Below are 17,734 nucleotides of genomic sequence, written 5' to 3' on the forward strand. Positions count from 1 at the left end.
TTGTCAGGAAAGTTTTCTAGAAGCCCATTTACGTTCAGGATGGGGTCAAAAGCTTTGGTTTGGTTATTCAACCCATCCATCCAGAATGTCCCTGTTCCTTTATCCAAAACTGAGGGAAGCTTGGCGATTTTTTAATAGGATTTGGTTTTTTTCCTTTCTTTATTTCAGGCTGGGTGGAATGGGACAACTATGGAAAGGTATATCTCTTAGTAGATCCACTTTTTTTTTGCAAACCACAAGTGTGGGTGGAAGGAAAGGGAGATTCCCATGTCCCAATACAGCAGGTAGAAGAGTTTTGTTCTCTATTTGAATGGGGTAAATTTGAATGTCAGGTGCTTTGTATATTTGGGAAGTGAATGTCCTCAGGGGTGAACTGGAGTCAGAATGGACCCGTATTCCTTTTCTCGGCCATTTTAATGAGGTCTCAGCATGAGGTGGCATGGATGCACTGCACATCCATCACTGTGCTTCTGCAGACTCCCCATCCTCCCTAGGTGAACCTCCGGGCAACAACCTTTCCGTCCACCGGTAAAGCTGAGTAAGATTGTCAAATACCCTCCCTTCTTCTAATGTCAACATGCCTATATTTGAACCTTTGCTCCAAATATTTAATGCATTTACTAATACATTTATGAGGAGTCATTCGGAGGTTTCCTGGCAGAGGGGCCCCGGCTCGCAGGGGCAATAACAACGCCTTTGGTTCAGCGTTAGGCAAACACGCTCAGTGTGGTTGCAGACTTCGGCTTCGGTAGAGGCTTTCAAAGGTTTGTAAATATTTACACGCACTCCCGAATGAGGGGGAGCGGGGGGGGCCTTTAAACACTGAACCTGGAGAGGAATGCAAGTCAGAAATAACAAACAGGAGGCCTGCCTGAGTCAGAAAAAAATAAGGGAAGAATAAGAACAAAATCTCAACACCTCATTAATCCCGTAACTTCTCCTAAAGCATTACCTCATGAGGAATTCCTATAAATCTCATGGATTTGTTTTCATCTATTAATGGAGTCAGCTCAAGAGCCTGACTCACGCTCTTTTCTCCTTTCCCTGCCTCAAACCAGCCTTTGAGCATTTCTGTCCAAAATAACAATGCAGAATAAGATTTAGGAGAGATGCCAGCAATTCCCCCCATTCTCCAGACTGCCTGTCTTACAGTAGTTTCAAGACTCCATCAAGTTCACAGCCCCGTGGTGTTGGGTGCATCATGAGATCTGAGCGCTAGTGTCCAGCCAAGCATCTGACCAAACATGAACGCTTCCCCCCTGGGCTATCTTTGCAGCCCATGGAGACATGGCATCTCTACGACATGGTTAATCCCATCCAAAAGTCAATGCCTGTTGCGCTGTCATGTCCAGTGACCCAACTTGGAGTATTTTAGGAGAATGAGATAGCTGGTTTTTGAGAACGGCTGGGGATCCATGATCAATGGATCAATAAAAGAGATTCCCCAATTCACGGGTTACTTCTGAAAACCTCAAGCCAGCCACTTGTAAGCAGACAAAGTGCCGGAACCCCACACAATGGCCAACTTATCCCAATGAGTCTGGCTTTAATTAAAAGCAGAAGCAAAACAAGCAGTGGAAGTCCCTGTGATATTTGGCGACTTGTCATCCTATACTGTGCTCCTGCCGTGCTGCCTGCTCCTGGGTCAGGACTCGGGGTGGTATAGGGCCACCTCCCCGGCTGCTTGTGCCGTGCTGGGAGACACTCGGAGGGGAAAGTGCAGAGTCCGGCCCTGCTAGTATCGGTCGTGATTTCCCTGATAAGGTCAGGGCTGGATTGTAGCTGTAACAGCCTGCTCAGGAGCTTTCCCAGACCGGGATCATTGGCACGGAGCCTGTGCAAATATTCTGTGGCTGCAGGGTTCCTCCTCCATCCTTTTCAGGTTAGGTAGTGTTGGACAAACACTGGTGTTTGTTCTTTAGGTTATCATCTTCTTCCAGCTCCTTTCAGACAGCTTTCGAGCCTGCCTGGGAATACAGATTGCTAAGGACTATGAGTTTTTGTTTTGGTGGAGGTATCACGATAGCTTTGCTTGTCTGCCTGTACGGGAGGTAGGTCCTGCCTGCCCTGGCTGACAGGCAGCCTGAATGCCACTGAGCCTGAACTGAGAGTCAAACCAGGAATTTAATGTTATTTTGGGTGTCAGAGCAGGTGATGCAAGTGCAATCCCGGGCATCAGAGCAGGTCATGTGAGTGCAGCCCTGGGGCTCTCCCTACCTCCCTTGCAGGTGTAAGAGCGCTGCTTGGCTGGGTGCTCACCCCTGCCATGTGCTTGCTGCAGCTGAGAGGCAACCGTGCTGGCTTCACCCAGCACCTTGTAGAGCTGTCAGGCCCCAGCATCACCGCAGGACACTGGTTTGGAAAGCCCTGCAGGGATTTGCGCTTGCTCACCGCATTTTCTTTCTTTCAGGCAATGCAACAAGACCTCCAATGGGAGCGACAGCTGCGACTTGATGTGCTGCGGCAGAGGCTACAACCCCTACATGGACAAAGTGGTGGAGCGATGCCACTGCAAGTACCACTGGTGCTGCTACGTGACCTGTAAAAAGTGTGAGAGGACTGTCGAGAGATATGTGTGCAAATGAAAACCCCCCCTCTCTCCGCCCGGGAGCTGAGACGCCAGCGGCACCCCAGCACTATTCAGAGAAGAGAAAACATTTCCCCGACTAGATGTCGTTTATCTTGTAAAGACACAGACTTGAAGAAAGATGGTAGGAGGAAAAAAAAGCAATCACACCAGTAAAAATAAGACCCTTAAGAAAACCAGCCAAACCCACAAATGTTTCCCCCCACCAATAAAATACTCTCTGAGAAGACGAAAACTCATTTGGGATGGTATCTTCTTCCAAAATATTTCCTATGGTTGCCAATGACGTCCAGCCATCGAGTGCCTTAGTATTTTGAGAAACAAAAGTAGAAACTTTCCCCGGGGAAGAAAAGCAACTCTTGTTTGAAAATAACTAAGGCTCACACCTGCCTATGCCTTCTAGCACAGGTACTGAGTCCGCATTAGGACCATCCCAGAAGGGAAAACGCTGCAACGTTTCAGCAATAACTGCCTTTGTTGCCAAAGACTTAATTTTTAGCATGGAAAGCATCCACTCTGGATGATAAAGGTGGAAAGATTTCAGGTCAATCCCCTGAAATTAAAAACTCATTTTAACCTTTCTTTTACGCAGGTCTGCGACTTTGAAGTTACTGCTGCAGGAAAAGCTGTCCATGATTTTTCCGGGCTGGATGGGGTTTCAAATTCAGCCGTGCAAAAACTCCTGTGGGATTCCGGAGGCAGTGAGAATAGGGTACCCTGAGAAGGGCTTTACGGGGTCCCCGAGATCGTAGTGGAGCCGTTAGGATAAAGTAACACAGTGAAGTCAAAATCCAGTGGGGAAAGTAAAAAAAACCAGCTCCTGCTCTCTTTCTCTCTTGCCCTTTGGGTGTGATGCCCTTAGTCACTGATGTTCTGCCACGTTGGGCCATCACGTCCTTAGGGAATTACGCCGCTGCCTCTTTTTGCCCTGCAAAACAATTTTCCCAGCCCCAAGAAACTGCAGAGAGCGGAGCGGGTCCGGTCCCGGCTGTAGGGGGTGCAGCCATGCAGGGCAGCAGCTATTCCCCGCAGAAAGGAGGGGGAACGTGTCAGTCCTTCGCGTGGCCCTGCCCTGACGCAGCAGAGAACCACTATCTGTGGCTGTACATATTTTCTTTTGTATGCGGACATACAGAAATATTTATAAGATATATCTCGCGCTTTCGTCTACTCCTCTTCCTACATAAATATATCTATATATTATAAACAAGCATTAACAATAGTATGAAATAAATGCTGAAATTACTGGTGCAACAGCAAAATGTTAGATTATTATGTTTCACTCTCCTACTTGGAAAGCAACCCTGCTTTCCCTCCCAAGGACGGGAGAAGAGCATGGCTCAAGGCACTCGCTGGCGTGGGATAGATAAGTTCCTTTATTCCCTGTCTCCCCAGCCTCTTCATTTTGAGCAGAATTAGCCAAGATACAGTCAAGACAATGAAACAGAGCACTTGGAGAAAGGAAGAGTCACCGTTCTTGTTTTGCTTTTTATATTAGTGATCACTCTCATCAGTAAAATATCCCAGTGCCCCCAAGGAGTGTAATAACAAACGTGACTAATACCTCTCACGGGTGGTTTGCTCCTCGCTCCTGCGTGTTGCAGGAGTTGCTGTGCATTGGAAGTTTTAGCTTAGGTTAGGTTCCCTTTCCTGCTCTTTTTTTTTGCAGTGGGTATCCAGCTCTGTGTCCCTGTTAGGAAAGGTGATGTTGGAGAAGGATGTCTGCTCCAGGAGCAGAAGGCAGCAGAGCCTGTGAGGTCCTTGAGATCATTTTTTGGCACCCTGTTTCCCAAGCAAAGTGCTGTAAGCAGCCAAAAAATCACTCCTACACAAATGGGGGAGGACAGTGCCACTTTCCTAGGGGGAAATATGTCCATAACACTGCAGTCTTCCTCCAAATCCCTTTTTTTCCCCACCCAGCCGCTCTCTAGGAGGCAACTACCTCTGACATGTCTCTGAGCAGCCCTGGGGAGCTGGAGGAGAAAAGCATTGTGGGCTATAGAGCAAAATTAGAGATATTTTGTACTCTTCAGCTACTTTGCTTTGCTGTAACGGGTTTGGTCTCCTCGCCTCCTTCCCTCCCCCAGCCACAAGCAGGCAAAAAGAGGCCTTTGGTAGTTTGTCAGTGGTTTGTGTTATTGTCACCCCATAAAAGCTGGTGGACTAAAACGTCTCCGCAGTGCGGTGTGATGAGCGGTGGGTGTCTTTAGGCTGACATGCAGACAGGCTGGTGGCACAAATCCCACTGCTTTCCAAAGCCAGAATTTGGCTTCGTTTGATATGTAAAGAAACGGTCTACTTTCATTCTTTTAAGGAATTTTATTTTTATTTCCAGTTTCTGATGAAGCCAACAAGGCAGGGATGTTCTGACCAAAGAAAAATTTGAGCATTTCTATGTTATTCTGTAATGACTCTTTTTCTTGCTCCCTTGCTGATGTCCTGAGTCTTTCTGCTTGGCGAAAAAATAGCGAGATGGAAGGAATGCTCTATATGCACATTGTTTTCAGCTGCATTTCACTCCTCTGGTGTCAGACCTGTGTTCCTCAGCTGGTTTTCTCATGTCAGAAGAAACCATAACTTTGCAGAGCATGAGAAGATGTGAGTAAGGCCACCAGGCATCTGCAGGTCCATCAGGTGGGAAATGACCCCTCCGCAGACCTTTAGCCATGGTGGTACCTCACGCTTTGTGTCTGCCTCTGCCCACAGGTGTCTGGTACTGAAGATGCTGAACTGAAATGGCAGCGTTTGGAGGTTTGCAGTTTGGGGCATCCAGGCTCAAAATCTCTGCTGGCTCCTCTAGATAATCTATCATAGGCTTCATCTGATTTTGCTTCTTTGAGCTAAAGTCTGTGTGGCCCCAGCCCATGTCCTAGGCTGTTGGTCTATGAATTAACACTGTTATACCACTTTTGCCATTACTCCTAAGTTTCAGGGCCCTTTTCTTCTCCGGAGCAGCTGCACCTTGCATTAGCAATGTGCCCAGGGTGATGTAGCTTACCCAGATGAGAGTGACGCACAGGGCAAGATCTGATAGACTGCAGCCTCCCTTGTTACACAGCCCTGCTTCATTCGGCAAATTAGGATCATCTCCCTCCTGATGTTCTGGCATTTTCTAATTTTTCAGAAAATGGCTTTCTATGAGATGGTGACAGTGCTTTCTGTTTTCTTTTCCTTATAATACAAACTAGGAATAAAAAGAGAGTCTATAACATGGGACCATACTGGTGGAATAACTCGTGGTGCATCTTGCTCCTTGCAACCTGGCCCTGATGCTTTCCTCCTGGCATCAGCAGCAAAGCAGAGAGAGGCCAGAAGAGAGAAGTATCCTTGCTCTCAATTGCAAAGCTTGGTGCAACAGGAGTCCGAAATGTAGCTGCCAAATTATTTTTTGTGCATGTGTGGTCTGAAAGATGTTTAGGAGAACATTTGTCACAAACCAGTTTTGCATGGAAAATATATCCCTAACGGCAGAGCAAGACCTTCATGTACCAGTCTCCTTCCCAGCCCCTCAGCAACCAGTTTTCAAGGCTTTGCTCTGAAACACTGAGGTCTTTCAGCTTCTGAATGAAATGGCTTTAATTATTGTGAATGTCTCTGTCGCGTGATGATACCATTCCCTCTCTTATAACATGCCCTACCAGATCCCAACAGCTGGTATAATTTGGCCCAGGTCCATGTCCTACTACACAGCTCTGTTGATTTACACTAGCTGGGAAAATACAGCTGATATATTCCCATAAATACTCTTATTTCAAAATATTACACTATTACCCCTGAGGGAAAAGGGCAAGCTATCTTGAAAAGTATTATGTCGGTGGCTTTGTAGCATTTATTCATTTGAAAAAGTATCCGTGATTTAATAAAACAGTTTGGACTTAATGCTATTTCCAAATCTGAGGATTTAGACCTTGCGTGCATCCAGCTGGCTTTATATTTTTTTGATGAATTCCCCCCCATCCTCACCCCCTTCCAGTTTTATATCATTTAGGTTGCTCCCCAAGGTAGGCAAACGACATTCATTATGGAAAACTCCCATCCGATTGTTTAGTTTAGTCTGCAAAACAGAAAGTATCTTAATCATGCTAAAGCAGGCAGCCCACGAGTGTTTCATGTGCAGCTACAAAAGCCCTCACTGAGGGGAAGGAGGGGTGGGGAAAGGAGGCAAAAACCTGAATACAATTAACAGTGCCTTCATCAGGAAAGTGATAAAAGACTCCCTGAAGGACCATCCCTTTTCCTGCTGGAAAACAGATCCCTGTAGACAACCATTAGCATCCTCCAAGTGAGCTGGGCTTGAGCTGCCCAGCTCCGGGCTACCTGCTTGCGGAAGATGCTGGGAGAAGGATCTGGACGTTCTTGGGGACGTAGGGGAGTAAGAGGAAAATTCAGCCCTGGGATCGCTTGTCCTCAACACCCTCACCCCACCACGAAGGATTTGCCTTCCCTGCATCGGGCAGAGGGTTGTGAAACACCATCGCTTCACTCCCAAGAGCAGATGGGAGCCAGCACAGGAATGACTTTGTCCTCTACACGTGGGAGACGGAGCAGAAAACAAGATTTGGGAGAGAGGGAGAAAGAACAGGAAACTTAAAATCCACCTGAGATTAATGACTTTAACATGTACAACATGTTTTGTTTTGTTTTGTTTTCCCCTCAGGACCAGTTTCATCAGTCAGAGTTTGATTAAATATCTCAGCAGAGCCATGGTTTATTCATCTAGAGCAAAAGTTACCCCCTGTTCAGGGAAGCAGCATTAGCTTTGTTTTCTAATTATAAGAACAACAATAATAATAAAAATAATAACAATGGCATGCATTGTGGATCGTTTTTATTTGCTTTTTGTTAAGAGTAAGTGGACTGTATTTTGTCTGTATTGTAAAGATGAAATGAGTTATTTTAAAGATCCTTTCTGGGTTGTGTGGAGTTTTTTTGCTCTTTTAAGTGGAATTTTTCAAGGTATTCACCAGAACCACATGGCCTCGAAATTTCTCTTAAGAAAATAAAAAGGCAGAAGAGGGTATCATGTAATTGCACGACTCCAGGAGCTGGGATGTGAAGGGAAATGCTGCAAAGGCTGCAGAGCTGATGAGAAAGCCACCAGATCCGTAACGCTGTGCTGGGGCTCTTGTGCTGCCATCCAGGCGGGGATGAGCTTCAGACCTAAAAATTGTCGTGGGTTGAGTTACTTTGAGAGCCTGCCCGCTCATACAACACAGCGACAACTCAAACGGGGACGGCTCGCACGCTTAAGGCTAAACATGTGTATAAGTGTTTTTCTGGATCAGGGCCAAAGCACTGAAAACCTTGGAGAATTGAATCCTGTGAAGGCCGGTTATCGATATCTCAGATCTCTCTAAGTGGTAACTGCTGACAAACACGGGCTTTTTAAAATGCGGACCCGTGTTTCTTTCAGATTTTCTAAAGCTGGGCCCCAAATTCACTCAGTCTGGGATCGGGTCTGTAGCGTTGCTCAGTGGTGATGAACGATGAGCCCAGGCTGGAGCAAAGGTGGGACTAAAAAATAAAACTAGGTAAAGTTGGGTGCTCACAACCCCATGTTTGTCTAAAGCTCCAGGGGCGTGTGACAGCTCGACTTCAACATCCTTGAGCATTGGCTGCTTTCTCAAAATTCATATGGAATTTCAAAGGAAAGAGAGATTTTAATTCCATCATTCTAGGGGGCTTCCTTCTTTGCCCGTTGTTTCTTATCCTAAATTTCAAGCTATTTAGGATTATAGCATCTCATCCTAAATTTCAAGCTATTATCCTAAATAGCTTGACATTTGGGATGAGTTGCTATAATCTGGGTCATTACACAAGTCATTAATAGCAACAACTATATCACCCAAGAAAACCAACCCGTGGGCATACCTCAAATCAAATGCCGCCCAGGTCCAGGAGGTTGATCGTGCAAAGAAGGACCCAGAACTTCCCCTGCTGCATGCAGAAAACACGCACCACCTGCAGCTACTTTCCACTCCGCTACCTGCTCAATATGCAATTAATTTTACAAAGTGCTGCACATGTTGACCAGGGCCAGGCTCAGGCCGGAAAACTGTTTTCTTTTCTAAACTCCTGCTCTGTCCAGGGCTGCTCTCCTCATCTGGCTTGGACAGATTAAAATACCACCTCGGTGCTCACCTCTGCAGGTGCTTCCTTCCTGGCTGCAGGCAGCGTGCAAGCTGCAGGGGGGTGCGAGCTGGAAGTATCTTTGCATTTGGGGAAAGTGGGAAATGATGGCAAGCAACCCCCTGTATATCCACGCTTAAGGAGCAGCCCTCGGCGTGACATAAAAGCGTCAAGTTGACAGTTGCAAAGAATTGGCTGATTTAAGGCAGCCACGACTCCGCAGCTTGCCCTGACCCCTACACATAACTCTTCCTCCGCTGGATGTAGGGCTTCTCTCAGCAGTCTGCAGTGAAGCATGTGGTGTCATTCGAAGCTTTGCACAGGACTTCAGGGTGACCTTGGCCCCGCAGGAGTCCCCTGCCCACCAGGGCTGGAAGAGGAACGTCAAGAGGACACCCAAGGGCATTTCAAATAGCATTGGCATTCAAGCAATTGAATTGCACCCCTGCATCTGGTGATGCAAGGACTCAAGGACACTTTCTTCCCTCCATAGCAGTGATCCCAAGGGCTCTTTCAGGACCATCATAGACCAACAAACTGGGTCACACTCAAAAATGAGCTCTGCAAAGCCATGGGGCTGATCCTGCCTCATAATTGCCACTGACACACATAGGCTGGGTCAGGTCTCCAGATCTGGTCCTTACAGCCCCAAATCTCCAAGAGGGGCTTCTGAGTTAAAGAGGACCTTAGTGAAAAGTCCCAAGTTCTTGAATTAATTCCTCCAGGAGGAACTGACCTTCTCTGACAGCACACAGGTCGCTGAGCAAGTGGTCCTCAGCTCCCTGCGCTGTCAATAAAGATATTTCTAGAAACCTGGCGTGCCTCTGAAGAGGGGATCAGGATAAGATAAAATGTGTCCATTGGGAGTTAGCGTGACCCTTTCATGTAGACATCCATAGAGCAGATGTCAAAAGTTGGATGAGATTTATCCTTAGCCTGATGCTTGGCGTAGAGGTCCTTCTCTTTTGATGTTTGGTCTTGTTATAAACCAAGTTAAGCATAGCTGGACTATTAGCATCAGAGCATGATCATATATAACTCCTATGCCCAAGATGATTACAGCTGGCATCTATTATTTTACACAAATTCCTTAAAGACACTTCCAAATAAAACAATGAAACTCAATGGATGAAATCAAGCATTGTAAACATGGAAGTGTAGCTGGTTAGATTTACCTTTTCCTCTTCTCTCCGTTAGAGGGAACATTTTCATCTTGGGATTTGCACATAATTCCAAGGAAACTAAAAAAGTTACTTTTCATTTACTTTTCTTTCAAAGTAAAGAAAGAAATTTTTGAAAGAAAATCAAACCATCCAAGCACACTGTCCACTTTGTGGTTGCAATCAAATGTCAGACTCAAGGCCCCTGAACTTGACTCATATTGTTAATTGCTCTGGTACAAAGTAACTTTTTTTTTCCCAACCATTAAAGAGTCTATTCCAGATAATAAAATGTAAACAAAGAAACTTCAAAGAACAAAATGAATCCCATAGAATAACTGTGTTTTACATGAACACTGAATTGCTGGTAGAGGATTTCGCCTTGCAAAATATTTTCCATTACTCTGTGTAGTCTGGTTAATACTCTAAGTGCCCTGGCTTACCTTTACGAGACGTAGATAAGCTGAGAGATCTTCCTGCATAGAAATACACCGATCATCCTTTCAACATCATCCTTTTTCTCCTCAAAATGGTCTTGGCCAGTCTAACAAGACTGACATTCTTTCTTGTTGCTTATATCCTGCTAGTACTTTTGAACACTTCTTTTGATGGTGTGTGTACTGGATGAAATACATGAGAATAAAGGAATCATGGAAAATGAGCTGAAATACTCCAAAATAAAAAATTCAGCACTTGAGGGGAAGGTGCTCCAAAGTGCCTTTTAGGCACCTAAATTCAATATTGAGGATTGAGCACCTCAGTGACTAATATATTCTTGTATATTTTATTCTTTTTAGCCCGGAGCAGTTGTTCCTTCCCAGCTTTACAACTAATGTGGTATGTAAATAGGGTAGATATAAAGGAATGGGTCTGGGAATTCACCACAATTTTTATTAAATAAAACTTCCACCCTCCTCTAGCACAACCAAATGCAATTCCACAGATCTCAAATCCCGTCCAAGTTTTCCTTCTGTACCAGATCCCACGTTTTTTCAGGTGCTCTCATGCAGAGGCGCATCTGGGGTGAGAATCATCTCATGCAGTTTCAGGTGACAGCGACGGAGACACCTCCATCTGAGCTAACCCAGCACCGTCTTCACGATGGATGGGTGCGAGGAAGGGATGAACTGGCTGCACCCCCTCAGTTATTCTGCCTTTTAGCCTGGTCTGGGGTAGGAACATATGATTTGTGTTTTACCTGATTTGCCTCTGAGATCTGGCCAGCCTCACCTAATTCTGGATTATAATTGAATCCAGGACTGGTTCTGCTGGGTTTCATGCTAAGGGACTTATCACTGCTCTAGCTGAGGCTAGGTAATGGAGTTATGTGATATTAGAAATCCAGTGGAGGTGGGTTTATATTTATCATCACCCTGTAACTAGGACTGACACAAAAAAGATTAAAGCAATAAAACCCAAAATAGAATGTCTTCTTGCAGTTTTTTTTTTTTTTTTAAAGGCCCAAAGTTTTCAACTAGGATTTGCCTTGACAGGATAAAGCACATTTTCAGACTCGGCTTCTTAATGGGCTACATCTGCTTAATGTAATTTTGCATCTGAACTGTGTGTCTTGTCAGACACAAGCACAGTCAGATCTGCACTCAGCAGTACTCACTTTCCCTGGAATCAGATAAACTCAGCCCAATAAATTAGTTTTACTGCTCTCGGTATCACCCTGTTATCATTGTGAGTGATTTAGTCTGGGCTTCCCAAGCTTCCCCATTCTTTCCCAATGAAAGGAATTGAGCTCCCAAAAGAAATACAAAAAAATTATTTCTTTCTTTCTCTCTCTTTTTCTTTCTCTTTCCTTCTTTCTTTCCCTTTCTTTCCCTTCCCATTCCTTTCTTTTTCTTTTGTCTGCTTTCTCTTGCTCTTTCTCTCTTTTTCTTGCTTTCTTTCTCACTTTCTTTCTTGCTTTGTCTCCCTTTCCATCGATGGGCTATATAAAGTAATTCACAGTTACACTTTTTTAAAAGTATAGCTTTTTGCTCAAAGAGAAGTTATTTAATTAGGCAATTGTGACCTGGTTCTCAGCTGGTGTAAATCAGCAGCAATGATTTATACCAGCTGAACATATGAATTCTGGTGTTTTGTAGCAGGTTTTAGAGGGCCTCCCTTGTAAAGTGCATTGGACTGTGTATTATATTAGCTACAAAAACATTTTGTAAAAATACTGTTGTATTTTATGCCATCTTTTTTTCATATCCTTTATATTCCCACACTGTTTGCATGATTAAACAAGAGGAAAGATGGACTTGTCATTGCAGAACAGACCAGGAGCTGGGTGATAATGGTCTAAGCTCCCTCTTACATCATGGGCAAGTCACTTGAAGCTGAGGTGCTGAATATCCCATACGAGGTATTGACAGCTTGCAAGCCCCGCTGGAGCCCACAGTGCTTTACAAGGATCTAAGGGGCCTCCAGAGGCATCTGGAGCTGTGATGGATGCAGCCCACAGGTTGGATACCCAGGAGGGAAGGAGGTGGAAATAGGTGTCCACCCACCATGGTGACGGATGAGAAGGACAGTGCAGTACGAAGGCAAATAGGAAGCGGCATTTGGGTTTTTTTGGAAATGTATTTCATTTTCTCAGAAAGACTGACGGATCTGTTCCTGGGGCAAATGAATTCAAGGAGTGACAATCGACATGTGGACCTCTGATTAGGGGCATCTGAGAACCTAGTGAACATCTTCTGCTCCTCTCACACGGTTAGCTAGTCCTGACAGAGGGTTAGGAAAGGAACAAACACTTGGGAGTGGTAATGTCCTAAATATCCTAGCAAACCAGAGTTTGCCTATATCAGAGCTGAGAGCTGTAGGAGAGGTGGCAAGTTCTGGTAAGCTGGAGGGATTGCAGTTTGGACCCTGATTTGCTAAGGATATAAGACTTTTGTGACGTTCTTCTTCTGTCTTCATGAATGTCTTTATGTCCATCCTGCATCGTTTCAGATGTCTTCTGCTCTCAATGGCCAATTCCAGCAAACTTTGGCAGGGGGTTGAGGTTTCAAGAGCATCAAAGGTGGACAATATCCCATTTGCCTAGATATGCTAGCTCTGTGGTTGAGCTAGTTCATCCTGGACTCCCTCTATAAGCTGTGATTAGGAATTGGCATCAGGGACGTGTTTCATCCTTGTGTAAAATAGCCCAGAACTTCTCTGATTAAGGCAGCACACTGCAAGGGTAGTTCAGCATTAATCTACCAAATGATCAATTATGCTTGGTATACTTAGAAGAAAAATCGAAGTAACTACACTCCTTCTAGAGCTAGGTAAATAAATTTAGTGATAATAATTCCAAACTCTTGGAGCTGAATTCCTGTCTCTATTCTGGCTAAATTGCCTTTGAAACATGATAAATCTATGGGCATAACAAGTCAAAGAAAGGCATTTCTCTATGAAACACCAATTCATTTTCCTGCTCTCCTTTGTGCTCAGTTATAACCAGGATTTCATAAGAGTGTGCTTGAAAGTGGAAAGCCATATTACCCTTTAAATATGGTTCAGCTATGGCTGAACTTTCTATTTGGACTTTGACCAAGCTGCTGGGCTTAAATCCCAGCTCTGGAGCTACCAGATGGACCACATTATTCTCACTTGCAGAAACCCCATCAGACAAACTGTTTCGACCAGAACAGGTCTGCTGTTCATGGAAGGTGCGAGGTACTAATGGGACATTGTGTTCCTGCCATGGGTGCCATGCTCCTTCTGGTACCCATCCCAACTTGCATCATACTTGTTTTTCAAAATTCCCTGGATCAGAGGAATGGGGAAAGGTCTAGTGGAGACACAGCCCTGCTAGCAGGTGGGGCAAGCCCGGATGGACATGCCTAAATGAGGACCACTGGCATCTCAGCGTCACAGCAGCCTGAAGTGTTTCACAGGGGAATGTCTCAGCCCAGCCAACAGGCACTGCCAAAGAGAGAGACGTGTTGGAAATCACACTTCTTTCTTGGACTCAAGCGCCTGTGTACAGCCCCGAGATACCTGCATCTTTGGCTGCGTTTGACTAGCAAATAAACCAGGCTGGAGCCTGTTCGCTGGCTGCCCATGGCAAGTGGCACAGCAGAACTTGCAACGGGATGGTTTTTATCGCCCAAACAGATGACTTCACCCCTACTGAGTTTTTTCAATGATCCTTGCCCTTTGCTAGGATGACCATGCCTGGATGTTGTCTAGACTCACTAGCTGGTGTGGGCCTCAGACACGATGGGGAGTAAGCTGAGGTTTAAGTAGTCTGGATGATCATGGAACAGAGCTGGAGCCGTTGCTCTGGCTCTAGCTGGTTCTTTAATACAGACATAGCCTTGGAGGCTTAAAGCATTTTGTAACCCTTTGGTTTCCCTTTCCTGAAATCATACATCCTCCCGTTGATCTCCTGCCACCTTTTCATATTCTAGCAGAGAGTCCTGCAGTTCACTTCTCTGTTGGCTGAAGAGCTAACTACCTTATTTGTTGTGAACCTGGTTCCCAATAGCTTCATTTGGTGTCCCCCTTCTACAAGAGAAGGTTCTTGTACTGAAAGAGACCCCTCTTCATCCCTCCTGGATGTCCTTCCAAGACATCCTCTCATTTTCATGTAGCTATCACCCTCATAATCCTCAAGGATGCATAACAGAGGCATCAGAGGGATATCCTGCTATAGCTATAGCTGGTAGTCAAGCAACACACAGGTTGCAGACCTCTCTTTTTATCCCTCCTCAGAAATGAGCCTTTGCAGCTTTTTGATTGCGAGGAGCAGGAATCACTGTGATGTCCATCCAGGCTTCCCTCACTGCCAATGTCACATTTGCTTATTTTTCTTGTCCCAGTGCCTCCCAGGAGTTTTCATACTCAAAGGAATGGCTCAGACAGTGCTCCTGGGCCACAACATGGTGATGGGCCAGGAGAAAGAGAAACACCAGTCTCTCAACGACAAGATATGGACCACATCATCCTCACCGGTGATACCAGGCCAGGTTTTGATTTAGTTATTTACCTTCTTGCTTAATAAATTGGAGGCTGAGGAAGGAGGCTGAGAAAGAAGTGGTGGGTCTTTTACAGGTTCTCCTCAGCTATTGCTTTTTCTCCGTAGCCCTTTGCTGACAGGCAGAGAGGATGGAGGTGCTGGCAAGCCCTGACTCCCTGTGGCAGGCTGGGAACAATGATCGGCAGTCTGCCTGCATGTAGGTGAGATGTAATTGGAAAGGTTGCCCAGCCAAATGTTCTTCTGGAGTAAAACAAGCATGTATCACCCTGGGGGTACTAACGGAGATCACAAAAGCCCCTTCCTTCCATATCTCCCAATGGGACAGGAGAATAGGACAGCTAACCTGGAAGGACTAGCAGCAAACTGCTCTTTTCCCCATCTCTCAGAGTTGGCAGGAAACCTCTGTACCTCTGTTATGCTTGTTCCCCCTTTATAAGATCCCTTCATATGCTGCTCAGAGAGAGGTGCACACAATGAGGACCAGAGATTGATCCCGAAATGCTTCAGGAGCGGGTAGCTTCCCTGTCTCCTCAGCTCAGCTAACTTTGGGCACTGGGGGTTCAAGAACAAACTCCTGAGAGGTTCATTGCATGGGATTCACCTGGGCCACAGAGGTCTGTGCCTCAGCTGGAGATCTTAGCACCATCCCTGAGACCGTGGAGACATGTTCAGGTATCATGAGGTGAGATCTGCAGGGGAAGCGGAGGCCACCCTGTCTTGAGAAGCTGGGCAGGGAGCTGGGGAACCAGCCCATATGACTTTCATGGCACCACCAAACCTCACCAGCAGCCTCCATTCCTGGTGCATGGATAGGAGGGCGAGGAGCTAAGCTCCACGAGCATCTGGGGAAATGAAAAACCAGCTGGCTTTTCTGGCTTCATGTCAAGATGGAAAACAGATGGGATCCTTGTACTGTGGCTTTCTTCCTCCCTGGCAAGCAGATGTTATAACCTTTTCTAGAGCAGGCTGGAGAAATGTGCCCTCTTCTCCAAGAGCTGGCCAAGCTCCCCACCAGGAGAAGGGAGATTAAGAGATACAGACCTTTTCTTGGCCCAGCTCACAGCCTGCAGCCTGACTGGCCTGCAAAGAGGGTGCAAAAGAGTATGTATGGGGGCACTGACACCCACTTCATCATTGCTTTGCATCCGTGGGAAAGGATCTGCAAAGAGAATCAGGAGTGTTGGTTGGCTCAAGGCGGAGTTCCTTGCACAGCCTGTGTGGGGTTTTTTTAAGCATATGTAGTCAATTGTGACCTGGTTGTAGAAACGAGTTGGAAGTCTGGGTCCTTTGCGTGTACGAAAAGGCAAGTAGTAGGTTTAAGGGTGGGCTGGAAGGCAGAGGGTTGGGAACCATGGAGAAAAGAAAGTGCAACAATCAAGGAAAAGAAGGGAATGAAGTCACTGATTGCTTCTCAAGGCTGTATTTTAAAATGTCACCTGATTGGTTTTCAAGCCAGAAAGGTTTCAGGTCGAGTGGGTTTCCAGTAATGATGGTAAAATAAGGAGGAGCATTGAAAGGAATTTGTAAACTTTGTATTTCTTTCCCAGTTTTTTTAAAGTTTCATGAAAAGGACTTTTGTCCTTCCTGGCTTGAAATCAAACTTGGGAGTAAAAACCTGTCTATGTTCACCAAAAGAAAAGACTTTTTCTCAGCAGGATTTCCAATACTTTGATTTGTGACATTGGAGGCTTTTTTTTTTTTTAGGAAGAAACATTTCTCTGCATCTATGTTTTGCAAAATTTCATGTTGTACTCACTTACCTGTGTGGAAACAGCCTTTTTGTAGGCAAAGTCCCCAGAGCCACAGGTTTCCAACCCCAGGAGACATTTGCAAGGAAAATACAATGCTGCCACCTTGATCATTTGAAGATAGCATTGCAAAGTGCATAGCCGTCTTCCGATTGATCTGTGCCCCATCAGCTGGAGCAGTGCAACCACAGACCAAGGGCTCTTCTGGTTCTGCTCTTCTCCAGTCACAGCTAGTGTCAGAGCAACCCACAAAACGTGCAGGAGTGAGTTTCTGGAGCCATATCATTATATCAGACCATGGGCAATTCACTGCAGCCTTTACACAACACCACGGAGTGGAGACAACTAGAAAACAAGAGGATGAGTTAGTAGGCATCTCAGCTCATAAATAAGTAGGGAGCACCCAGTCCCTACTAGCACTGCAACAAACACCAGGACTGTGTCTTGACCTAAACCACTTGTTAAATAAGTCGTAGTCAAGCCTGGGGTTTCTACAAAGGTTTCTTTTCAAGAGAAGGAAATACGACTTCATCATGCTAGCAAGTATCAGAGAAGGAATCATGCACCATGGTCCCGGGGCCATTCAGGAATCCAAAATGTGCAGAGCCAGTCGGGGACAGGATCACTGGAATAGGGAAAATTGCATAACTCTAGCCTGGCAGCTTGATCCAACATTAGTCCTGGAGACTCACCTGCAAACCGAGCTGAGCACCACCAGCTTGTGCAGACCCCAAAACAGAGGGAGTCAGCTCTTATGTGCTTAGTGTGGAATGGCTTGCAAGGGATTTGGTGAATCCAGCTTAATTTCCATGTGTCTTCTGATGAAATCTGTATTGAAGTCATTATGATAGCGCGGGCTTTTCCAGATGTGACAGTAAATGTCTGCAGGCACACTTTTTAACAGTCTGCAGGGTTAGGAAGACATTTTATGATCTAGGTGGACGAGGCTGTTTAATGTCTGAGCAAAAAAAAATTAATAGCAAAGAGCTGCCTAACAAGCCTTTTTCTGAGTGATTGCTAGCCAGGCTAATGTGTATTTGGTCATAAACCAGCTGGGACATTTGGGATGTATTAGCCAACTTTTACATAACATATGCAGGAAGATGCTGAGAAGATATAACTGGTTTGTTATGATGTTGTACAA

At 45.5% G+C, this 17,734-nt stretch overlaps 1 protein-coding gene across 1 annotated transcript in view; it reads left to right on the forward strand.

Moving 5' to 3' along the window:
• WNT11 (Wnt family member 11) overlaps positions 1 to 7,397 on the forward strand; it is a 30,353-nt gene extending 22,956 nt beyond the window's left edge. Inside the window, exon 6 of the mRNA XM_075140616.1 lies at positions 2,411 to 7,397. Coding sequence (XP_074996717.1) covers positions 2,411 to 2,585 — 175 coding nt within the window. The 3' untranslated portion in view covers positions 2,586 to 7,397. The remainder of the gene's footprint in view (positions 1 to 2,410) is intronic.
• The last annotated feature ends 10,337 nt before the right edge of the window (positions 7,398 to 17,734 follow it).

The sequence above is a fragment of the Calonectris borealis genome, chromosome 1, assembly GCF_964195595.1.
Source record: "Calonectris borealis chromosome 1, bCalBor7.hap1.2, whole genome shotgun sequence".
NCBI classification, from domain to species: domain Eukaryota; kingdom Metazoa; phylum Chordata; class Aves; order Procellariiformes; family Procellariidae; genus Calonectris; species Calonectris borealis.